Here is a 25525-nt window from a genome sequence, read left to right as displayed (position 1 = left end):
GCATTATTATTACTTTTTTTAATACATTTTTCATATTGCATTGAATATATAATACCTTAAGATGTAGTATGTGTGCTTTGAACAAGAACTAACACAGCCCAGAGCATGTAGTGTAGATAAATGTACAATACTTTAAACTGAAGCGCTTTTCAAAAGTTTGAGGATGAATGAAAATGTGTGGCATGGGAGTTTTCATATGGATTATCCAGATGCTTTTAACGTAGCACTTTTGTGCTTTGAATATTTGTTCTTAAAAGTACCACCTTCATCAGTTGTGGGGGTGGGGGTGGTTTACTTTTGTTTGGGAGGGTATGGTTAGATAGAAGTGTTCAAAGTTATTTGAGATACATTGGTGGTGTAAAATGATTTTGAAATGGCAGAAGGATGTCTAGTTAAAAGCAGAATTTTCCATCAGAAACGTAATGTAAAACTGTTATGCAAACAAAATACAGTAAGTGTCGCTTTTTTACAAGTGCGGAGTGGAGTAGTCTGCTTATAGAAAAATAGCATTTGTATAACATATATCAAATATATATTCTGAAGGTCTATCTTGAAAGTTTCATCACATTATGAGAATATCCTGTTTCTCTCCTAACACTGTTTCCTCTGTTTACTTTAAATCATGTCATCTGTATGTTCAACCTTTCTGATGTCGCTTTAAGCTGTTGTTTCTTTTCATTCTGTTTTATCCTTTTCTCAAAGCCGTGTAAGTCTGGGTTAAACAAAAACAGACAGGTACAGCCACTTTCTGTGAATTATTGTTCACTTGTTTCAGAGTCATTGCAGAAGCTATCATACTGGCACTTCATGCTGGGCTGTCTGTAAACTAGTGCTCATTACTAGCCTTGAGGTTTGTTTTGACAAGCTGCTTTTAGCTTTTGCATGGCAAATACTTTGCAAATACTGTTCTCTAAGCATCTCGAACAAAACCACTAAGGCTAAAAAATGTGTCAGTTTAAGTACGGTTTTAATTCACTTACATGATGACAATATCCCTAAAGCTATTACTTATTCTTCAGAGAGTGCTTTTTGTAAAAAATGATTTGGATTAATGTGCATCTATTTCAAACAGTTCACACTTCTAACAGAAATAGTCTAAATATTTTAGTGCTTTTCCGTATTACTTTATACACAGTAAGCAGAGTTTCTAAACTAACTCTTAATGCATGCAGAAAGAATGACTTGCTCTTGATTGTTAAAAAAATATTTTGATCTGAAGGAGAATTGTTAAATTGGAAGCATATTTGTAGATACGTGATAGATAATGTATTTAATAGACCCAGAGAATAAAGGCAATTGCTTACACACACTGCTTAGGGATCATTTATTTTAGTAGTGCCCAGTGCCGCAATGTAATTTTTGGCTATAACATTTTCTTTTATTCTACTTGATAACCTTTCTTGCAAAAAATAATTAAGATTTGAATTATCTTAATACTTTTTCTTTATTGATGTATTATCTAACACATACCAATAGTAAATAGTGTGTTTATGGAGAAGAAAAACTCAAGGCAATTTTTTCAAAGAGGAAAAAGAGATGTACATAAAAAGAGGTATATGTTAAATAGTTTATGGGTAAAGATTCTTCCTGTCATTTTCATCAGTTTGATGGTTGGATTATATCCTTACCACAATAAAAATTTTAGCTGTGCTAAAAGTCAGACTAGATTAAGACCTAAACTCCCTCCTTTATACGCCTAGTACGATAATTAATGAGGTATTGTAGACGCCTAATTAGGAAGACATCGCAGAATCTGAAAAGTAACTGTCTTGTCCTCAGAAGGAATACCAAGCCCCTAAATTAGCTGTATTCCCTAGACTGTAGTGGAATTATAATGCTTAATTTTTAAACTTTAATTTAGGTAGACTAGCTACCCAGAAAATAGGGTATAACTTTTGTTTGTGTAGTGTCTGGTTGATGTCACATAAAAATATAAGTGGTCAAAGGAACAAAGGTTGGTGCCCCAGCTCTGTTTTCAGGCAAGTGTGCCAACTACTAGCTTAGGTTTTTGCATGACTTCCTGTAGTGTTCTTGAGTGAAGTTGATAGTTTGACAGTTTTAAGTCCATTTCAAGCATATCTGGCAGAGAACTTTGGGGAAATTACATGTAATAACATCTAAATCTGAAATTCAGAGTAGCTTAGGTGGGGAGCGTGCCTACCCCCCCAGATCAGGCTATCTCTGATAACAGTAAGTTAGAAATTACTCTGAAGTTAGGTAATGGGTAGTAGGTAATGGGTTTTGGATTGCTGCCTTGGAATTAATAGTTGAATAAATTCTCCTTAAATATCCTGCTTTAGATAATTCAGATATGGTTAATGCCATCCTGCATGATAATCCTTGGTTTTCACAAGCAATATATTTGGATCTATTAATTTATATTAATTCTGCAAGATTAAATAATTTTAAGTAAATAAATAAAAACGGAAGCAAGTATTGTGACTAAAAACAGTCTTCATTGCTGATTTGAGGGTCAAACTTGATTAACTGAACTCTGGATAGTCAAAATACACTTTTACGTCCCAGGTGTTACACATGTGCTGATGAGCTCTGAAGCTTTAGAAGCTCTTCTGCACCTCCCAAAATGAGCTTCATTTGGTGCGTGGTCTACAGTGCTGGAACCAAAATTCAATGTTTGGAAAAAGGGGGAGTGTGCAACTTCCTTCCCAGGAGGAGGTTGTACAAGATATTTCCTAGCTGATAAACTGCTTCTGATTTTGCTTTTGGGAATTTGGAATCACTAGCGTAACTGTTTAGAGCTTTGCACTTCACTCCTACTTAATGCACAGGTCCCCATCCAGGGAGAACGTGGGCTTTTTTGAGAGCATACGGTCTTAGTATACTGACTACCTGCAGATGCATTTGTTTTCTTGTTCCACACTTTGGAATTCCCAGAAGCTGGCAACGTTAGCAGGACAACTTCTGTGTTACAGATCTGAGTTGTGAATAATTTCTACCTAAATCTGGCCAAAGTTGAAGATACATGAAGCATTGTCATAGTATCTTGGAGAGCAGTGGGCGCTGCTCTGTGTTTCTGTACTGTGGCATACAACCCCTTGTTTGATCTTGGATAAACAGGGCTGAAGGAACCTCTGGATGTTGCTAAATTTTTCCTGTGTTGCTAAACAGATATAGCTAAAATTGTCCAATAAATCCAAGCAATTGAGGAGTTTCATTTTAGGTCATCTTTGTATGATACTAAACCAGGAGTTTTTAAACAGGACAGGAAAATATAAGTTCTGCCTGCATTATTTAAAAAAAATGGGGAAAAAAACCCCCAACCAAAACCCTAAACCAAACTAACTACTAAAATTAGGGGGTAACTCTTTAGTAAAGGTGCATTTGAAATTGATTAACCCTTACTTAATATTCCTGATTTTTATGTTGCTTTCCTTAAATAACATTATTTAAGAGACTTATTGTCCCACATAGGTAGGACTCAAGATACTGTGTTTTTTCTCATATAAATACCTATAATAAATGTTTCCCGATACGGAGATCTTCTGATAGTAATAAAAAAGTGCCTGTGCATTCTTATTCTCATCTCTTAGTTTTAAAAGATAGTTGAACACAGCTTGATTTGTGTTAGTGTATATTGTAAAATTCTGGGTTTACTGAGTATCTGAACAAATCTTATGAGCCCATTTTCTCACTTCTTACAGGGAGCAGGAACAGGCACAGGATCGACTGCAGGAGTATCACATGTGTCTCTGAGCACAATGAGTGTGGAAGCTGTGTGTGAGAAGCTGAAGCAGATAGATGGTCTGGACCAGAGCATGCTACCTCAGTACTCTGCAACTATAAGAAAGGTATCAGCTGAATTTCGTTAATGTATTTAGTACCTAAACATGGAGATAAACAAGGAAAAGGAAATATTTAGTTGCCTGTTTTCTTGAAAATTTTTATTGAAACACACCAGATACCAAAACAACCTGTTAACTTCTATGCCTGCTAAGTTTGGAAAACATTTTAATATGAGCATGTATTTTTCAGAGAAAATACTCTCTCTCAAAAAGGAAAAACAGACTCAGAAATACAAATGCTGATGAGACTGGTTATTTTGAGAAAAATGTTTTCAAAATTGCCACGTGTAGATGAATAGGGTTGCAAATTATATATCCAGGTAGCAACATCCCTTTTTTTCCCCTCCCTGTGAGAAACTGGCACATCTCTTCTGTTGTAAATGAGTGGTGAATATGGTTCCATGTCTCTCTTGTCACAGTATTTTCTTCAGAAAAAGGCCATTGTGCATTTTTCTGTTACTGTTCTTTTCTCTGAGACATTAGCACAGAATCATTTTTGTCTTTATTACTTTTTTTCATTATTCTGTGTGCTCCTTTTTGTGGTGGGTTGACCTTGGCTGGACACCAGGTGCCCACCAAACTGCTTTATCACTCCCCTCCTCAGCAGAACAGGGGAGGGAGAAAATAAGATGGAAAAACCCAAACTTGTGGGTCAAGATAAAGGTAGTTTAATAAAGCAATAGCAAAGGTCATGTGTGTGGAAGCAAAGGAAAACAAAAGAAGTTATTCCCTATTTCCCATCAGTAGGTGATGCTCAGCTGCTTCCTGGGAAGTAGGGCTTCAGTATACATACTGGTTGGCCTGGAACATAGAAGTCATAAATAAGATTTTTAATAATAATGTAAAAATAATATAACACCCCCTCTTCCTCCTCCTTTCTTACAGCTTTTATATTTGAGCAGTTGTCATATGCTATGGAATATCTCTTTGGTCAGTTTGGGTCAGCTGCCCTGGCTATGTCCCTTCCCAAGATCTTGCCCACACCCAGCCTACTGGTGAGGGGGGAATGCTGGAGATGCAGCCTTGGTGCTGTGCCAGCACTGCTCAGCAGCAGCCAAAACACTGGTGTGTGATCAACACCTTTCTAGCTATTAATACAAAGCACGGCACTGTGAGGGCTGCTGTGAGGCTCAGCCAGACCCAATACATTTTTACAAAGAAAGAAGGGAAAACTGAAGGTTGTCATTAGTGAATGTTTTTGCTGAGCTCGCTTTGTCCTGGTACCTGTCATACCTTAAAAAATACGGGGAGGATGTTAATTCAAGGATTAAGAGTCAGGTTTATCATAGGAAGCTTCAGCGGTGTTGCTTAAAGCAAGAAGTAGGATGTCAGATTGCAGCTCATTAAGTGTAGCTGCAAAAAATTCCAGTTGCATCAGTGGCTCTAGAGTGCTAAAAGAATGTACTTATCAGTTACCTCTAATCAGATCCCTCTTATTTATATTCTTGCATTTCTTACTGCAAGTGATAGCATGTAAAAAAGGAGGAATGAAAATAGCTTAGCCTGATCTTTTTCCTGGTTTGATTAAGAACATCTACTTACTGGTATATGGGAACAAAACTGTTGAGAACCCTCAGACTGAGCAGAGCTGTCAACTTGGGTCTTCCATTTGTGGCTATGTTTCTAAGACATGATGGTTCTTTTACGTTCTGTCTATCCACTGATAAACGGCATAAAAAAAAATTACTTCTCATTGTTATGTAATAAAAATGGTTTGGTATTGACTTTGGTGCTGCTGGAAGTTAAACACTATATAAACACGCCTAACACAAGGAATCGCCTTCCTGGAGCACAGGTGATGTTCAGGCACATCTGTCTTAATCTCCAAATGACGATGAAAATTTTAAGTCTAGTCTTTTATTCCTGATGATGGGAGGAATGTAAGCTTGTATTTATGCAGGGAAGGAACTTGATGGAGTTAGTACTGATGGGAGGTGCCTCAAGCCGTGGGTCAGATGATGCCTGGGAATTAATGTCTGATTATCTTCAGATACTTGGGTATCTGCAGTCTGTGTTCAGAGTCTGAGGAATCTAGGCAGATGAATGTGTGTGTGTGAAATTTTCTACCACTGATGTGTTGTTTCCTTATGTCTGTTCATAGAACACAGTCATGTTGTCTTTCATACACACATTTTTGATGGGTTTAATATTATAATTTTTTTCATTACACCTAAGTTCTTGCCCATCAGCAATCATCAATACATATTATTATATAAAAACCTGTGTTTATTTTATAGGGTTGTACCTAAGAGCGATGTTGGGGAATTTCACTAGCAGTTCCCATCAATATATCCAATTTCAATTACTTTTTTAGTCTGATACTGCCGTGCCATAAGTCTCATATCGATAACTTACATTATTTAATTTTATTGCTTAGGCAAATATAAATGGCCGTGTCTTGGCTCAGTGCAACATCGATGAATTGAAAAAAGAAATGAATATGAATTTTGGTGACTGGCACCTGTTCAGGAGCATGGTAAGATTTTCTGTTCAGTATTCAGGTCTTCATAAATAAGTCTTTTTCATTATGAACCTTATCTTTTTCTCTTTCCTGTTGCCTTTCTTGTTATCATAATCTCTCAGATGATAAGTATTGTCTTAAAACATGCATGCATTTATTGTTTTGTAACTTTGTCTTTTTGTCTTGAGCACTTCAATGGAGGAATGGTTGCCTATGGATTTGCATCTTAATTAATTGTGAACTCTGAAGTTTTGCCTCCTCTTTTTGTAGGATCTGTTTTGCCTGCGTGGGTTCCCTTTTCCCTTTTTAAATTTGCCTATTTTAATGTAATTGTCAGAACTTCTCTTTGAAGCCTCTGTCCTTCTGTTAGAAGTTACTCAGTGAGTTTAAAGTCTGTTAGTGTCAGGAGGTGGACAACCAGGCTGTTAAGAGGTGCCTGGTGGCATATAATTGCATAAGCATAATTTTTAAAGAACCTTAAGCTAAAAATCAAGCCAGTGAGGTTGATCAATAGACTATTTGATCGATGCATGCTTGTATAATCCAAGAATGCTGCATTACATACTATTACTGAAGCATACATACAGATATCTAGTTTCCCCCATTTCCCTCCACCTGGTTTGAAAGTTTTACGGTGAGGGTAAATCACAAAGAACTGTGTTTTCTCTTAAGTATTTTTAGTATATTGCCAGATTTCTCTCTGAAAATAACAGTAAAAACTGCCAAAACACTGGGAATTACCAGATGAGATTTATTGTTAGATTTAGGTTGATTAAGCTATAAAATGGAAGTGTGTGGTTTTGCTTTTAAATTTGTAATTTATCACTTATCTAGTTTTACAAGAATGTAGGTGGTTTGTGGCATGAGTTTTTTTTAAGGGTCTGAGCAGTAATAAAATTAATTTGTAAATAACAAAAAAATCTTAAAATGTGATTTGCAGTAAAGACAATGAATGCACTAGATCTCTGAACAGATTTTTCTTCACAGTTTTCCATGATCACGACCACATATGCAAGTACACTCTTACAGTTGTGAATTCCTTGTTCCTATTTTTAATAGAATTATTCTTTTACAATTTTGAGGACTTCTATTTATGTAATTACATCTATAATGTCTCTTTTTGTGTGTTAAGATACTTGAAATGAGAAATTCAGAAAATCAGGCTGTTCAGGAAGATCCTCGTGGAACAACTGAGCATGTTACCACTGCGATTCCTCATAGTGAACTTACGCGTCGTCCTGGGCACAACACTGAGTTGCCTCACACTGAGCTTACAGGTCTTTCTGGTCAAGCTCCCTACACACTTAACTTCAGCTTTGAAGAACTCAACACAATTGGTCTTGATGAAGCTCCTCCACGCCATAGTAACTTAAGTTGGCAGGTATTTAATAGACATGTATTCTTCCTCTTGCTTACCTGTATGGCAAAGGGTTTTTTCCATTCCTGGATGCAGACAGGTCAAGAAATAAGTCCACTGTAATAGTTCAGGTACTTCCAGCTCTGTGTCTTGCCAAAGACCAGTTTTGCAGAGATGTAAACTCTAACCACACTCTCTGAGTCAAAGTCTTTAGTCTTTGACATCTGAAAACTATTCATCTGTTCCAGTAATCACTCTTCAGTAGGGAAATAGCAAAATCCAAGCTGTCATGCTTTTCTCATCTAGCTGAGGGTGGTGTCCTGCAAGATTTCTGGTTATCATACTATTCAGACTTTGTGAATGAAATATGTGTATGAAATATTTTAGCTATGTGCTAGCCAGATGTTATGCTATTAAGAGGATTACAGATACATTTATTGTGACTTTTTAAATAGACAACTCTAGTGCTCCGTGACATCAGAGCCTTGTCCTGATGATGCATAATCTATTCATAGACTCCAGAGCTGACATCCAGGCTATGATCAATTTTCTTCTGTGTCTTATGAAATCACCCAAAGCGTGTGATGTCTTTTGTCATTTCTAAGAAATAACACAAATCAGTTGATATCTAAATAGTGATTAGAATTAAGAAGGAAAACAAAACAAAAAAACCCAACGCAAACGTTTATCAGTTTTTTCATCTCTGAAAGTTTCAATTAGAAAGTCTTGAAGGTGCATCAAAATATGAAGACACCCCAAATTACTAGCTATAGGTGATATTTTTAATATCCAAAGCTATCACTGAAAAAAGTTTTGAGAAATACACATCCCAGATACCTTTGTGTGTGTGTGTGTGATACTCTGTTGCTGGCAATAGGCAGTAAGGGTAATCAGGATCACAATGTATGTTTTTCCAAACCTAAGTGGCATGAAGTGGCATGATTCAAATTTGTTACACCATGTTTGTATCAAAAGCACAGAAAGTAGTACAAGAAAATCTTTTCTAAAGCACTCTTTAAAATGCAGCTTTACATAAATAGCGCTTCTGATGCTTACATAGTTTTTGAAGTTGAATCAAAAGAAGGAAAAAGATAGTTTGTCCTTCAGAAAATGTTACAATTTTCCTGTGGAATTTTTTTCATTGATAGTGATTAAGAAAGAATACTGCCGCTGGTGGTGGTGGGTTGACCCTGGCTGGACACAGGGTGCCCACCAAAGCTGCTCTATCACTCCCCTCCTCAGCTGGGCAGGGAAGACAAAATACAGTGAAGAGCTCGTGGGTTGAGATAAGGACAGGGAGGGATCACTCACCTGTTACTGTCATGGGCAAAACAGACTTGACTTGGAAAAATTAGTTTAATTTAATAGCAATCAAATCAGAGTAGGCTAATGAGAAATAAAACTAAATCTTAAAAACACCTTCCCACCTATCCTTTCTCTTCCTGGGCTTAACTTTACTCCTGAATTCTCAATGTCCTCCCCGGCAGCAGTGCAGGGGGACGGGGAATGGGGCTACGGTCAGTTCATCACATGTTGTCTCTGCCGCTCCTTCCTCCTCGGGGCCCGGAGGGCTCCTCACATTCTCCCCCTGCTCCTGTGTCGTTCCCCCGGGGGGTCACCAGCCGGGCCAGCAAACCTGCTCCAGCCCGCGCTCCTCTCCCCGTGGGGCCACAGGTCCTGCCAGGGGCCGGCTCCAGCGCGGGCTGCCCGCGGGTCACAGCCTCCTTTGGGCTTCCACCTGCTCCAGCGTGGGGTCCTCCCCACACTGCAGGTGGGGATCTGCTCCCCCGTGGACCTCCATGGGCTGCAGGGGGACAGCCTGCCTCACCATGGGCTTCATGGGCGGCAGGGGAATCTTGGCTCAGGTGCCTGGAGCACCTCGTCCCTCTCCTTATGCACTGACCTGGGTGTCTGCAGGGCTGTCTCTCTCACATATTCTCACTCTCCAGCTGAAGTTGCCATTGCACAGGTTTTTCCTCATCTTACCTGTGCTGCCCCTGAGGCACTACCACAGTCACTGACGGGCTGGGCCTTGGCCAGCGTCAGGTCCCTCTCGGAGCCGGCTGGCACTGGCTCTGTTGGACATGGGGGAAGCTTCTGGCAGCTTCTCACAGAAGCCACTCCTGCACTCCTCTGCTACCAAAACCTTGCCACCAAACCCAATACATTTGTAGAAAGGTGTACTACTGGAAATGCACAGCAAAATCAAATATTTTTCTCTTTGTTGAGGAACCATAGCTGCTGTGAGTATGAATAAATAGTAGTGAATGTGCATAAATGATCGAGTGTTAATATTTCTGTGATTCTTACATTTTGCTTTTCGCATTAAATTGCTTAGGAGTCACAGCAGATAGAAGTCATTTAAACACCTTTTTCTTTTAGTTAATCATGTTCACTGTTCCCCAGTATTCTATACAACATTATTGATTTTTATAAAAAGCTGTCAGTAATGTTTGCTTAGTAGTACAGAGGGAATAATGGAATGGTAACCTGTAGATCTCCTATATGTTGCTTGCTGGGGGGGTTATGAGCATCTTCTGAGAAGGAAACAAACATGTTGGTTTGCATTGCATTTCAGTGCAGAACAAGAAAAAGGAAAAGATGAACAGAAAAAAGAAAGATAAGAAAGATGCACATAAGATTAGGAAAAAGGGTGAGAAGGAGAAGGATGGACCAAGAGGATATATCTATATGATTAAGCAGTTCTGTTCCAAATCTTAAATTCATTCACAGTGTTTGAATCCACACATTAATTTTCCTGCTTACATTTAGCTTGTTAAAATTACCTGAACCCTTTCAGGTTTTTTAATAGCGTGTTCTAGTAGAAGGTAGGTTCATTTTCAGTGTTGCCCCAAATAAGACATAGTACCTCAACAGTCTTTCAGTATCTCGCCTCTTGTGCACTGCAAGGTTGAGTACATTCCCTGAATTACTTGTGCTTAAGTCAGTGCCTCAGCTCTAGTGCACTGGCCACTGTACATCTTTTACCGGTGGTAATGAGCAGCCTGTTAAATGCATGACACGAAGCCCTGCGTTCAGCCACAATCCACTCCTTTACTTGTCCAGCGCTGTGCTAGACCTTGGCTGTAGCATTTAATAAATGGCCTAGCAACCTGTGCCTGTGGAGTTCTCTGTGTGCACACTAAAAGAGAGCAGAGGTGGGGGCAAAGAGGAATATGTTTGTTCAAGAACTGATTTTTCTGAAATCAGCTGTACACAATGGAATTTTGCTAGGATATACTGGGGTATGTAGGATGAGGGTCTTTGAAAAAATTGTTGAGAGATGTTCAGCATTTAGATGAACTCTTGCTGTCTTTCCAATATAAAATGCTCGTTTTGTAAATGTACAAAAATTTATTAGAAAAGCCCATCTTGACATACAAATTCAATTGTTACAATTACATACTCAAAAGAGTTGGCTTCAAATGGATAAGATGCTTTTTTGTGGAAATCTTCCGTTATGGGGACCAACAATAAGAGTACTTTGTAAGTTTAGTGGATGTGTGTGTGATTGCATATAAGTGATTATAGTGAGTGTATTTTAATTATAGCACTGACGATTTCACTTGCATAATCTTTTCACAACAACAAAAAATCATTTAAGCACATACTTGATGCTTTGAGTTATTTAATTAAAAAAGATCAGTAAAAGTAAAAATAAATAGTTCGTTTAACTGTTATCTCTCTTTTCTTCTTTCTTTTTCTTTTCCAGTCACAAACTCGGCGAACTCCAAGTCTTTCAAGTCTTAACTCTCAAGATTCTAGTATTGAAATATCAAAGCTTACTGACAAGGTACAGGCAGAATACAGAGATGCATATAGAGAGTATATTGCTCAAATGTCACAGTTAGAAGGAGGTGCCAATTCTACTACAGTAAGTGGTAGATCCTCCCCTCATAGCTCAAGTGCTTTCTATATGGGGCATAGTACATCAGGGGGTTCCTTGCATTCCAGTTCAGAACAGGAAAAAGGAAAAGATGGTGAACAGAAACAAGATGATGGAAGAAAGTCCTTCTTGCTGAAGAGAAATGATGTTGTTGATTACAGTACTTCAGGTGTTTCTACTAATGATGCATCTCCTTTGGATCCTATTACTGAAGAAGATGAAAAATCTGATCAATCTGGTTCCAAGCTTCTCCCAGGGAAGAAGTCTTTGGAAAGAACAAGTATTTTCCAGGCTGCAGATTTAAAGCTTAAGGGAGTTACTCTCCGGTATCAGAAACTTCCAAGCGATGAAGATGAGTCAGGAACTGAGGAATCAGATAATACCCCACTTCTTAAGGAAGGTAAAGATAAGAAAACAGATGGCAAAACAGAGAAGCAACCGAAATCTCCAGAACATGGATCTGAACCTATTAGAACCTTCATTAAAGCAAAGGAGTATTTGACAGATGCCCTTTTGGATAAAAAAGATTCGTCTGACTCTGGTGTAAGATCCAATGAAAGTTCTCCAAATCATTCCCTCCATAATGAAGGAGCAGATGATTCACAGCTTGAAAAGGCAAATCTCATTGAGCTTGAAGATGATAGTCACAGTGCAAAAAGAGGAATTCCACACAGCCTTAGTGGCCTTCAAGATCCAGCTGTGGTTCGCATGTCTATTTGCTCAGAAGATAAGAAAAGCCCTTCTGAAAGCAGCTTGATAGCAAGCAGCCCAGAAGAGAACTGGCCAGCTTGCCAGAAAGTCTACAATTTAAATAGAACCCCTAGTACAGTAACCTTAAATAATAACAGTGCTCCAAACAATCGAGCTAATCAAAACTTTGAAGAAATACAAGGTATCAGAGATTCACCTCAAATTATCCTGCATCCTGGCTCAGGTTCTAGTTCAACTGGGGTTCAGAATGAGAACCTGAAGAGTGTTGCTCACAAGCGGAGCCAGCGTTCAAGTTATACCAGGCTTTCTAAAGATTCGTCAGAGCTCCACACTGTTGCAGCCTCAGAAGGGGCTGGTTTTGGAGAAGAGAGAGAGAGCATCCTGTAGAAAGCAGCCAGGTTAAAACAGAGTAGGCCCCCATGAATTGTAGCTTGCTTGGAATTCTTTGTCAGTGTTTGGTTACATTAAGCTCTGTAGTTTAAGCTTTCAGTATTGTAATAGAAGGTCTAGATTATTTTCAGTCATTTTCTTGGAGAGAAGTAATTTTTTTACAAGAAGCAAATTCAGACTTGCCCCATATATAAAAGCAGTACTTGTCAGCATGAAAAATCAGTTCTTTGTTAAGACACTGTGCAAAGGTTTGGTCAGGGGCAGATGTTATGAAAGTGAGTATGATTTAATTGTTGAGATTATGGTGTGATTTTGCTTTTCTTTTGGGATGTGTATTACTTATCCCTTCTGAACATTCCAGTTAAGTCTGCATATCTGCAGGTGAAGTTAAGATTGTGCATCTTTGCCATTTGATGTAAGAGATGCCAGAAGATTGAATATCACCTGTGACACCCTTATCAAACTTTCTGTTAATTAGTGGATGTGTGCAACATATATTACATATGTTGAAATTTGAGTGTTAAGATACCCGTTTGGCTATACGTATGCTTTTACTCTGTGTACGTTCAGTAATTGCTGTTGACTTTGTGAACTTCGGGTAGAGTGGTGGTAATGTTTGTAAGCAACATTGTCTCGACATGTCATTGGATTTGGCAGTTATTTATAAGATAATGCCTTATCATTGATTTAGTGGATCCATTATTTATTATAGGTATGTAATTTTACAGTTACTGGTCTTAAATAGATGCAACCACCTGAGCTACGTTAAAATACTGTAAGGATGAAGTATGAATGTGATGTCTGAATTTAACGGAGTATCTGTTGCTGTGCATGATCTTCCCTTGGTACAGTGTTTGGTTATGGAAAGAAAAATAATCAAGTTTGCCATTTTAGAAATAATGCATGCTTTTTGGAATCTCATCAGAGCTGTATGCCAGCTTCTTTATTTCTGAAGTACAGTGTTTGAAGATTTTTGTGTCATCTAAATAATGTACCTGAATGTTACTGTAGCAAATACTCGTACTGTCCAGTGAAATTTGCATGTTGAGGAAAAATTGTTCAAACTAGACTCTGGTAGTACAAAGATAATAAAAAACAAAGTGCCATGTTGGGTTTGCGTCCAAATGGTATTTATTGCAGTATTTTATTTCTTCACTTGATAAAAATGTCATATCCATGTTGTTTTGGTTAAACTACTTCATGAATTTAATTAAACAGAATGCATTAAACCTATATTGTTATCAATACAATACTAAATAAGCATCGAGTATAAAAATACATTTGATAGATGGAGTTGCCAGAGCAGACGTTTCTAAAGGAAGTGCTGTGAGCTGCAGAGATGGGGCCACCTCCTGCTGGTCCAAAGCAGTAATCCCGCTGTTTGTGGCAATTAACATGTGCTGGTGGTTTGGAGCAGCTTTGTTTCTGTCCTACTGCATCTACAACCAGATGCCTCCAGCAGGACCATGTGGTCGTGGCCTCCGTTACCTAAATCAAGAGGGTGCTTTTCTGTGCCAGAGTCAACAGAAAAACTGGCTTTACCTAGGCTTTTTATTTTTTCATTACATGAATGTCTCATACTTACAGGACTGGAGTTGGGATCAGTAAGTTTTTGGATTCTGTTAAATTGGTATTTGATTGAATTAAAATTTACTTACCAGAGTGTTACAGAAGTGTTGGAAACTCTGTGTGCATGTATCTTAATCTATAAGAAAGATGATTAGTTTAAACAAAAAGCCTCCCAAAACAAAATCAGAAGCCCCTGAAGCCTGTGTAGCTTGCTTGGGAACAGTTTTTTGGTTTAGGTGGTTCTTCCTATTGAAAAAAATAAAAAAAAGAAAAGAGTATATCGCTACTTTCTGAAATTTTTTGGATGTAGAAGCTTTTTTACATAAAGATACTTAGAAGCATTGTTTCATAAGAGAGGACAAGAAGTGTAGCCTTCATTTAGACATATTGACAGTATTGATGAAAGACATCAATTATTTCAAATCATCTTGTTCTTCAAATAATCCAAATAGGTGAATTTTAAGTTTCCATATAATTCAGAGATCTTTGTGTTCCTAAAAGTTTTATTCCTCAAGGCTTCATAAAATACCAAAATTGGGTTGAAATGGGTCATTGAGTAGTAAACTTTTCAGTGCTTCTATCTTGTATTCACTAATACCAGCATAATTGCTTATCATCGCTAAGAAACAATAATTGCAAGCAAAGTGTCTGTGTAAGATTTTACAGGTCTTAATGTATTTCTCTTTTTGGGTATGTAGGCCTGTGCCCTGTCTGTGATGTGGGTACCTAAAATCATTTCAGTTCCAAACAGTGGTTCAGTCCTGCTTCCTTTAACTGCTTTAACTGCATTATATAGTAATGCATGCTGCAGTTTATATAATCAGATGTGTTCATGGGCTTGTTATTTAATGCCTTCCTAGTGAGGTTCCTAGAACCAGCAAAAGAGTGCTTCATAGCCGGTTCCAGGACAGGTTGCTACAAAAGGTGTTTATTAATGGTCCAGGAAATAAAACTGACTCGTGGAATCTGCTTGCTTAAAAATAACTAGACAGAGTGCGTTTTTCTTCTCTACTGAAGCATCTTTTTGATTTTTTTACACAGGTGTTCATAAGCAAACAGAAGAAAGTGTAGTACTCTGATAAAGGGAGAGAGGAAAAGAGAGATGAGAGAAATGGAGTACTTAATACAGCACAGCAGCAAGAACCCTTTTAGTACGTAATAGATACGTATGTTAGTTACTGTAATGTTTAATGAATTTTTCACATACAGAATATGAAAGAATAGCATTTGCAAGAATTAAAAATACGCTGCAGTTTGATAGCTGAAACTTGTATTCTCTGTACCGCAGTTACTATGGTTACTAGCTTGCTTAGTTTGTTGCACAATTCTTGGAGTTAAGAAACCATAAACAATTTCCAGTGTTGAAATCTTAAATGTTAGCTATGTGATTTGTGGGAGTCATGGAACCAAAGAGTACCATGGAGAATGGTAATGAATGTAGATTATAAAACAATAAGACAACTGCAAACTTATTTCTGGTACTCTCCACTTTCCAGAATTCTTGTAACAATAGTTTATGTATCTGCTCTAATTTTGGATGGCTGAACACTACAGGAACTTGAAACCATGACTTCTTTGCCTAACTGAATCTGAAGAGCACAGCTTGGCTTGTTCTCTTGTTCTGATGCCTGGATATGTTTGCATGGTAGGGTTAAATTGGTTTTGAAAGGAAAAACTGGATGCAAGTAACATTCCAGGATTTATGTGAGACTGTTATGGCTATTTGGCAGCTTTTTCCAGGGTTGCAGTTTATGAGGAAGGGGGGAGAGGGAAATTCTTACATCTCACTTGTAAAACTTGCAACAAGATAATGATCTAGTAAAATTCTTGGAGTTTCAGGAAGAAGGTTTCCATTTTGTGCCTGTCCTATTCAGTCTGGGATATCTGGTCACCCTGTATGCCTTTGCTCATGCAGCAGAATACATATGTGGTTTTAGTATGTTTTCAGTCCTTGGCTTTCTTAAGGGTTGTTGAGGGTTGGGATTTTTTTCAAATACTGTTGATTTTTTTTGTTTCTTCTCGTTACTATTTTTTATATATAATCTTTGGGAAACTTTCCTGGGACACACTTAACATGGGTTTATATGGTATGCTGAAAATAGGTGGTTTCTCTTGTTATCTGGGGTTCAGCTGTTCAGTTCTGCCCACAGAATCCTCAAAGTCCATTTTTTATCTTTGATCATTTGTGGGAAGCTTTCTGGACCTCACAGTGAGAATATGGGAAGTTCTTTGTACAGGCACAAGACACAAAGGCAGAGGATCCCAGTAGCATCTGTTATCCATAGTCCAGCATGGTGCACCCTGTGGCCTTGATCATCTTGACCAGCTTTGTCATCTGTGATGGGTTTGTTTAAGTTTCTAAATACATTACCAAGAAATTGCAAAAGAAAATAATAACCTGGATATTTGAGGTATCTTAACTAAAAGCCACAGTTGTGGTAAAGTAGACGTGTTAATACCTAGTAGTGAATTTTCAGACACATGAGAAATACACAACGTGCTAGTTAGTGTGAGATAAAGCTTGCTGTTAGGATTTTGGTCTTTTCTGTGCCAAATAATAGCTGTAATGGGGAGAACTTGGAGCAAAATTCAAGTTCCAGTTAAGCAGAGAGGACTGAAAAGACTCTGCTAACTGTTTTCTGTTAGCCTTGTGCATTGTATTTTCTAGATTTAGTCAGGCCCATTTCATCAGTTTAAGGGCAGGGTGGGGATAATTTTACCTAGAATCTTTCTCCATGGGAATACAGAACAGTTTCATGAGTTTGACATGTTCTCACAGGTTTCTGAATTTCAGCAAAAAGGAGAAAATATAGGGGAAGTAGGTGCTCAAGAATTGTAATATAAATAATATTAAACTGTGTTTCCAACAGAACTAGGAATTTTCTAAACACTAATTGGCATGTGGAGACCTATCAAACAGTGTTAAAAAGATTATTTTAGCTATTTAACATCCTGATAACTTTTTCATTAAAGATGTCTATCATGCAAGCTGAGTATGCAGTATGTTCTGCCCTTTGGTTAACAAATAGAAGTAGATTATAGAAGTCAAAATGCAATTTAAGGCTTATAAGAAGCTTGCTTTTTTTTTTTTGCTGTAGTGTGTTTCATGTTTTATTTCACTGATCTTATGCTTAGGTTGCTTATGATTGCTTTGTTAAAGTCTGCATAGAACTGTAAGATGTGTGTATTCATTGCAGCTTAGCATAGCTTCTGTAATTCTGTAATTGCAGGCACTGCAATGATTCGGTTCTTTGGTGGTAAAACATAAGAGTAATGATATAGGAGGGTTTTCTTCTTTTATTGAACTCTGAGGCTAACATTTGTATTTTCATTTGCAAGGCTGACTCCTGTGATGCACCTAGTATTTTAGTCAAGCCTTGTTCTGGAAATGTATGCCCCGTTTTCTAGAAGGACTCAAAGTTACAGGGGTTTTAGCAATTTTTTCTCAGTTATAAGTGATTGTAGTTCCTTAATAAAGCTGATACTCACAACACCAAATGTTTGTTTGTGTTAAAAAGCATTAAAAGGGTTTGGTTTTTTTTCCTTTCCCAAAGCATGTTTTGTTATGGTAGTGACATTGGTTGAACTTCTAAAAGAAATACTGTTGGCCAGTTTCTTTCTCTTAGTTTATCATATCTTGGGGTCACCTTCTGAAGTGGAAGGGGGAAAAAAGAAAGAAACCTTGGAATATTTTAAAGAACGTGGTCTTTTGGAGGGAAAAAAAATAGGTGAGAGGTTATGTTGAGATTTAATGCAAAAAAAGGTTGTATTTGAGAGTTGGTGTATATTTCTTTCAAAGATGAGATTCTAGCAACAGAGCATACTTTTTATTATGTGAATTCTTAGTGTTGCCACTACATAACATGGTGTACAAGGTTCTTTCATGTTTCAAGTCGCCTTTCTGAGAACTGGTACCACGCCACCTCATTGCTTCTTACAGAAGTAACCTGGATTGCAGAGTTGTCTTTGTAAGTAAACCAGAGTGTCTGTCTGCCATTACTTGAGTACAACATATTTATTGTTTATGAAAGAGAAGGGAAGGGGAGGAATAACAGTGGTTCATTTTAAGATTTTATTTGTGTCCAGGATTTCTCATGATAGAAAACAAAAGAACAAAGTTTGAATGGTTTCTATGGGTCCCTGGAACCTAGAAATAAAAACACAGGCATAAAATCCTGACTGTGGGGAACAGTAAAACTAAAATGGAAGTTCTGTGATGCCTTACTGCCTTTCCTCACTAATTAAACTACAGGGAAGCAATCAGCAGAGATTTAACTTCTTTGGTTTTTAATATTTCTCTCTTCTGAAATGGTGCAATGGTTTGTGCTTGGCTAAAGGCAATACATATTCTTGAATCTGTTTACATATCATGGCACCTTCAAATCCTTCTGAATTTACATAGTACTTTTCAGAGGCAGCAAAATTTTACTAGCCTCATTTTGGACACCAGAAAAATCCTTTCCCACCTCAGCAATAGTAGAATATGGAATTATACCTATATTCCAGGAGAGTCAAGAATTGAGTGCTGAGCTTTCATCTGCCAGTCAAATTGGACTTTTATTGATATCAGAGGCTTCCTTTATTTTATGTTCTTATAAACCATGAGAAGTCCTGCAAACTAAACAGAAGATTACTGTTAAGTTAGCTTTCTGTCATCACTCAGCATTTTTGTTCATCCTCCTCCTTATGTTTCCTGTTTGACTGTAAACCTTGCAGCCTGTTTGTGGTCCTGTGCTTTTGGCAAAAAGTTATGATTCTAACTCTTTAATGTCTTTGGCGTGCCAGTCATTTGGGACTTAAGTATGTCTGCTTTTCCTTGTTCTTACTGGACACACTTATGTCCTGTCTTGCCCCTACTCACCCCGTGCAGTGCATGAGTACATCGTGTAGAATACTTGGAGCTCTTTCAGTTCTGCCTCACCACCTGACTGGTAGCTGGGGCTTTGGTCCCTGACAGTGTAATTTAAACTTCTCTTCAACTTCTTTTATCAAAACCTTAGAACCGCTGTACACTGCCATTTTTCCCACTTCAGCAACGATAGAAAATACTGTCCTGCTGTGGTGGTGGTGTTTTTTTCTTGGATGGGGATTTTTGTTTGGTGGGGTTTTCTATCCTAGGAAGGTTTTACAACCTACGTAGGGTCTACATTCTACAATAAATATTTTGCTCACTTCTCTCCGTCCTCTTCCTCATGTCCTGGAAAATTCACAGGATATACATATCCACAGTCCACAAAATAGGACTTAAAATACACTTTATCTGATAACTTTGTTGTGGACAGTAATGGACACATCTAAAAAAAGTGCAGTAGTTTATATCTGCCAATGGAAAGAACCTTCAAACGCTTTAGTGGAGGGAAAATCTGCTTCTTGATTTCCTTACAAGTATTCTTGATAAATAATCAGACAGTGCTTGCTCAATAAGATAAGCACGTTGTCACCTCATCCGCTTTGTAAGTAGTCTGTTAAGAGTCTAGAAAAACTTTAGGGCTACACGCAGGAAGGGTTACTTTTCCTCATGGACATCTATAAGTTACGCTTGATGCTGCAGGTCTCAATGGCACTGCAAATAATGTAATGTACAGGATATTTTAGCTCTTGCTTTGAAGTAATCTAAAGAAAGATAAACTTTGAGGACTTATGTTGATGAGTGTTGATCTAGTATGCCAAAATTTATGAGGTTCTACATTTGTTTAAAGACTCAAGAGCCAACCTTCGGTGTTCAGGTATTTTTACTCTGAAAGATAAAAAGAAATCTTCATTTTTTTCATTTTCTATGAAAGACAAATCCTCAAACCATAAGCCTATTTAACCTCAGGACATATTTACACCTTCAGAATATAAGGGAGGGTTGCAAGGTTTTGTTCTTCCTGGATGCCTTCTGGTCTTAATTTTCAGCATCTTTTCAGTAGCTACTTTCAAGGTGTGATGAGGAACCATGAATAATTTCCTCTGTTTTCACCATCTGTGCTACCTTCTGCCTCTCTTCCATCTGATGACAGACTAGCTCAGCTTCATCAGATCTTTTTATATGCTAATATGAACTGGAGTCTTTAATTTCGTAGTCCATGGCTACAGTGTTCAATAATTATCTTTTGTTTTGTTTTACTGCACAGTCTTCACATCAACTTTCAGGCCTCTCTGTACAGTAATTTCTTTAAGCACCTGGTAGGTTCTTTGCAATACTGGGACCCATAGTACTCATTTTTCTGCATTTACAGTACACACACTTCATATCCAAGCAGAAAGTACGATAGTGATTCATCTTAGATTTGCAAAAGAAGGCAGTTTTGCTTGAAATTCAAATTCAGGAAAGTAGTCCCACTTCTGTTATTTTCCAATATAGGAAGGGGACTGTTGTTTTATTCTTATCCTTGAAAATATTTGAACTTTCAGAAAAAAAATGCAAATTACTCATTTGGAGCAAAGACTCAACAGTGATGATAATTCATCTGAGTTGGACCAGGACTCCTTTGCCTGAATGACTGGCTTCTAAAAACATACGATAATACCAGTTTGCTCAGGTTCTAGAAACTATTTTATGCTTCTTCAATATTTTTTTTTAATTCAAAAGCCAGTAGATTTTTTCAAAAAAATCACCTATATTTAAATAGCCCCTGGAGTTCAAGGGAGGGTGGGGAAAGAAGAAACCCATCAGGGTTTTTTTTTTCCTCAGGTTTCATTTCAGGCTGTGAAAAGTTGGATAAAGTAGTTGGACACTCATCCTCCTACTACAATAAGTTCCTTTCTAGTTTTTCTGTAGTACCTGGGAAAACAACCTTATGGCATTTTTGTTTGTTATTTTGTTTTTTTTTTTTTATCTGTCGACATCTGTTTTGAGGCCTAGCAGTGAACTGTATAATCCCATGGCATACTTCTAGAAGTTGAGAAATCCCAGACTGTGACAGTGAAACTCAGCTACTTTATGTAAAAAGGTGTCTCTTTCTGCGTATCTCCATTACAAGATGGTAACATATCACTTCTCGGAGACATGCTCAGACTGAAGAGGAGGAAATTCTGCTCATCAATATCTCAAAATGTAGGTCTGAAACACATGTCGGGCATTTCTCTTCCATAGTCAGAGGTGGGGTGTTCAAGTGGCAATTAACAGCAAAGAGATTTATTGGAGCAATGTATAGTATGGTGCAAGGTCTACTTCTCACAGGCCAGAAATCCTTGGGTTTTGTATGTTAAGCACCATATTCATCTGCCCATTCCTCTCCTGAGTGTTTTAAATATGTGGTGGATGACTTGAGTCGTGACTGGGAACAGAATTGTAATTTCTTTGTCCTGATTTTGTGTGCGTGCATATATATATATATATATGTACATATGTATTTATGAATCCTGATTTATTTCAATACATATTTTTTGACTTTACTGTAAGCAGCAGAGCTTTCTGTTCCTGAAGTCCTTAACTTTAATCCCTGTTCAATATATTCCCAGGTCTATGATCAGGAATTCAGTGTGCATGTTTCTGGGATTTCTTACATCACATAGAATTTTTTGCTCTGTCAGTAATCAAATCTCGAAGTAACATCTCTTTATAATCTCTGATGTGATGAAAAATTCCTTACCTTCCTAGTCCACTCAGCCTTCCTATTTCAATGTGAATACTGGATGTCTGTCAGTGTTAGGATGTTCCCATGCTATGGGAGAAATCCTTAGCCTTCTGTCTGTTCTCTCTCTGCTGAAGGTCCAGTCTTTGGACTTTCTGTTGGAGCTAAAGAAGCTCAGCCATCCCATGATTTGCTCCACATTCACTTGGCAAAGTTGTCTTGGAGCACCACTTGCACATGTTCATTCAGTATTCTCAAAGGTTCTCTAGGTTTAATTGAATTGCTTGCAGTCTGGAAGACCAGCGGGAGCAAACCAGGTAATGATCAGGTCTGACTACAGGACAGAACTTTGGACCTTACAACATTGTTCAGGAGAGCAGGTGAAATCCACGTGTGAGACTCAGCCACTGCCACCTTTTTGGACAAAGCGTTGGTGAGATTTTATGGCTTTCCCTCTTCCCAAGTGATTCTGTTTTAACTAGGGAATGTAATTCTCACGTAGCCTCCCATACCTAGGCCATTCTTCCATGACCAGGATGTTAGGAGGTGGTGGTGGTGTCTTCAATTCAGGATCTTTCAAGTCAGCAAAGCTATCTGAAAAGTCTGCTAAACAGGATCATGACATATGACATGTCTACAGTGGAGCCTGCTCAGTCGTAGTGGCACACTTCATCAGAACTCTGGCAGCCATTGAGGAGAGTCTCCACTGTAGATAGTTGTCAAGCTCTTCTCTGCTTGGAGCAGGGCCAACAGACTTTGAGCTGGTGTTCAGCAAAAGTTAGGCCATCAGACGGGTATCTAGGAGTTAACACTAAGCTTGTAAGATCGATCCATTAGCCTTAGTATAAAGGTTTGGACACCCCTTTCCAGGTCACTGAGAGCAATGCATGGAGATGTTTAAATACAGGTTTTAAAATGGAGTAAAAAAATATTTGTAGGTTACCCTGAAAAGTAAGTCTGAGAAATCTGGAATTTTGTAGTGGAACCAGGACTGAGATGACGCAGCACCCGTATCTCAGGTATGAGCTGTGGATGTGGAGTGAATACATGCTGTGGACAGTGCAAAAGTTGAAGATTTTTAACTGCCTGGGAAAAAGTGCAATTACAATATAAATATGCAAATGAGCAACACTTCTATGAAAGTAAATCACTGCTAAAGAAAAGAGATTTCAGAAAAAAAATACTGAAGGTAGTAATTAAAATTCAGTGCTACATAGCATCAATTTGGAAAAATGTGTTCAATTCAGTTATCTTAGAATTATTTGGATTTGGAAAATACTCTAAAGAAAACATCATTAAAATGCATTCACGTTTAGCTATTGTAAGGCTTTCTGTTTAGTGCTTTCTGATGAAAACCAGGCAGAAACACAAAAATAATTCAAGGTAGGTTGACTGTGTAGGCTTAAGGACAGCACCAGAGACTTACCTTTGGATATATTTTTCTTCTCTCCAATTATCCTACAAAGCTAAATTATGCAGAGGAATTGTGTAATCCTAAGAAATGAGTACTTACTAAAAAGAGAATGCTTTTAAGATCAGGAACAGGAGGTTCTGAATGCTTAGGCTTGTCTAGCATACCAAGAATTTTTGTCCAGATAGTAATTTGAGCGCATTTGGTTTTTCTTTCAGTGACTGGCTCATGTCAGTATGGCCCAGCTTTGCTTCGTGTTGAAGCTAAGGATCCAGTCAAGACAATCCATAAACCATGATCACTTTTCTTGGAGAAAAGAGGAGACAGCTGTATCATGGAGATACAGGTGTTAGAAGGTAGGGAAGGACTACCTGGAAGCGTATTTGAGGGGAAAAGGGAGTGTCTGGAGAATTACAAGTCATCTTCACTTTGATCAATCTGCAAGAACTTTATTCATCAAGCTTTTGTTATTCATCAGGTATTTAAACTTCAGGTCTGAAAGTCAATGTGGTGTTTTCAGGAATGACCCTTATCAAATTGCTCTAATTTAGTCCTTTAGTTAACTGGCCTGCAGAAGATGGATACAGCAGATGTCATGTATGTTTTACTGCAGTAAGACTTTTTTTATCATCGAAGCTTCAGCAAATCATGCAATGAAGTGAAAGCAGACTGCTTGAAAAGGTAGACTTGGAGCGATTATCAATTATCCCGTGTTAAAGCAGGGTCGCGTCCATTTCTGTTCAGTATTATTATTAGCAACCGTATCGGTGGAATTTCAGAGTTTACTCTTGTCTGAACTTGCCTTATCCCAAAGGGCAGAATCACTAGATACATAGAGGACTGTAAATTAACATGATGTCATTCAATGAAGGCAAGTATAAAGTATTGCGCTTATGAAAGTGAAATCAAATGCACAAATATAAAATGGAGTCTAACCCACTGAAATACTGCAGAAGAGAATGGGGTTTTAGCATGGCTGGTAAACCAGTACTAAGCTAACAAGGTAAGTGATACTGTTGGAAGTAGAGGGAAGGAATGGAAATTTCTGAGCAGTGTATTGATAGGAGTATCATACAATCCAGGAGACGCGTGCCTCATTGCTGAAGGTGTGTTGTGTCCAGACCTGAGCACCTTTAATAAGCAACTGGAGGAGAACAGCAAAAAATACCAGAAAAAATTACTTACCGGTGTGTAATACTGAAAAAGTTGGATTTGTTGAGTGTAAAAGAAGGAAGGCTGAATGGACGTAATGTTTTCATATGTAAAATACTGTTACAGAAGGACTTTTAGAAGCTGCATCAGTCAAGCACAAAGTAATCAGCTTTCTCATTTGCGGTGGGAAAAGAACAATATTCTGAAAGTAAAACTTTCTAATAAAGTAATATCAGCATTACCTGGGGAAGTTGTGGAATTTCATTCACTGGGAGCATTTGAGAGTAATGTAAGTGAACAAGAAGAATCGTAAGATAACTTCCTGCCACTGTGGTTTGCACTTTTTGGTTTTACATAGCAAAAATGCACAGAAATTTGTTTCAGGCAGGAGCTGTCACTGCATTCACCACCGATAGGACTCCCAAAGGAAAAACAGCATGTGCCAAACCATTTGTTTTCCTGGGAAATTCACTGAAGGGAGTAGGCCTGGGTGTAAATACCCGTGAAAGAGAAAGAGTTGCAAAATTCCCCTGCAGAGGAGCAGAGATAGAAGTTCAAATGCAAAAGGTCACACTTTTAATCTGTACTGAGAAATAGTGCCAGGGGACACAAAGCTGGTTGGAGGCAAAGAGGCAGTGGCAGCAACAACGGGAAACCCCAGACCATTCCAGTTGTGTGGGATACAATGGCTGCCAGCTTGAACAGAGGAACAAACCAGTATATTTTGTATATCGGATTAATAACTTCTTGTTCATGCCCTTGATGGCCAGGCTTCTAGTCACAAGTGCGATTCCTGTGCACAGTGACCTTACATGCAGCCTGTCTTCATATTGGGTTTTTGCTTCTGTGTTGCAATGTTATTAACATTGATATTTAAATGTATGCATCTTGGAAGAATCTGAGAAAAATGGTTTGCTGTTTACTTTTTAACTTCTGAAGGAATTTTGCCCTTCAGTGCCCTGTCTCTCCTTTTCTTACAGTATCATTCAGGCAGGTTTAATTGTCTCTTCACTGTTTACATTATGTTCAATTTCTCATGGGTCTGCACAATTTAAATCATCTTTGTACTACTCTAGGATGGTAAGAAAGGAGAGAGAATGTGTATCTTACAGGCTTGTTTAAGCAAAATGCGGCCTCCATAAAATCATGTTACCTGATCTATATTCAGGCCCAAAGAAATGTATTTCTCCTTCCGCAGAGATATGTGGAAGACCAGTGCTTATGCT

The 25525-nt window shown here is 38.1% G+C and overlaps 1 protein-coding gene across 4 annotated transcripts in view; it reads left to right on the top strand.

Moving 5' to 3' along the window:
- Window positions 1-13719, top strand: part of KIDINS220 (kinase D interacting substrate 220) — an 81011-nt gene extending 67292 nt beyond the window's left edge. For all 4 annotated transcript variants that reach the window (XM_080387845.1, XM_080387844.1, XM_080387847.1 and 1 more), the window contains 4 exons: window positions 3663-3809; window positions 6181-6279; window positions 7397-7645; window positions 11334-13719. In XM_080387845.1, coding sequence (XP_080243971.1) covers window positions 3663-3809; window positions 6181-6279; window positions 7397-7645; window positions 11334-12605 — 1767 coding nt within the window. In that variant the 3' untranslated portion in view covers window positions 12606-13719. The remainder of the gene's footprint in view (window positions 1-3662; window positions 3810-6180; window positions 6280-7396; window positions 7646-11333) is intronic.
- Window positions 13720-25525: the final 11806 nt, after the last annotated feature.

The sequence above is a fragment of the Falco punctatus genome (assembly GCF_963210335.1).
Source record: "Falco punctatus genome assembly, chromosome: 5".
NCBI classification, from domain to species: domain Eukaryota; kingdom Metazoa; phylum Chordata; class Aves; order Falconiformes; family Falconidae; genus Falco; species Falco punctatus.
Note: the sequence above shows the minus strand (reverse complement) of the source record. Positions and strands in the feature narration are given on the sequence as shown.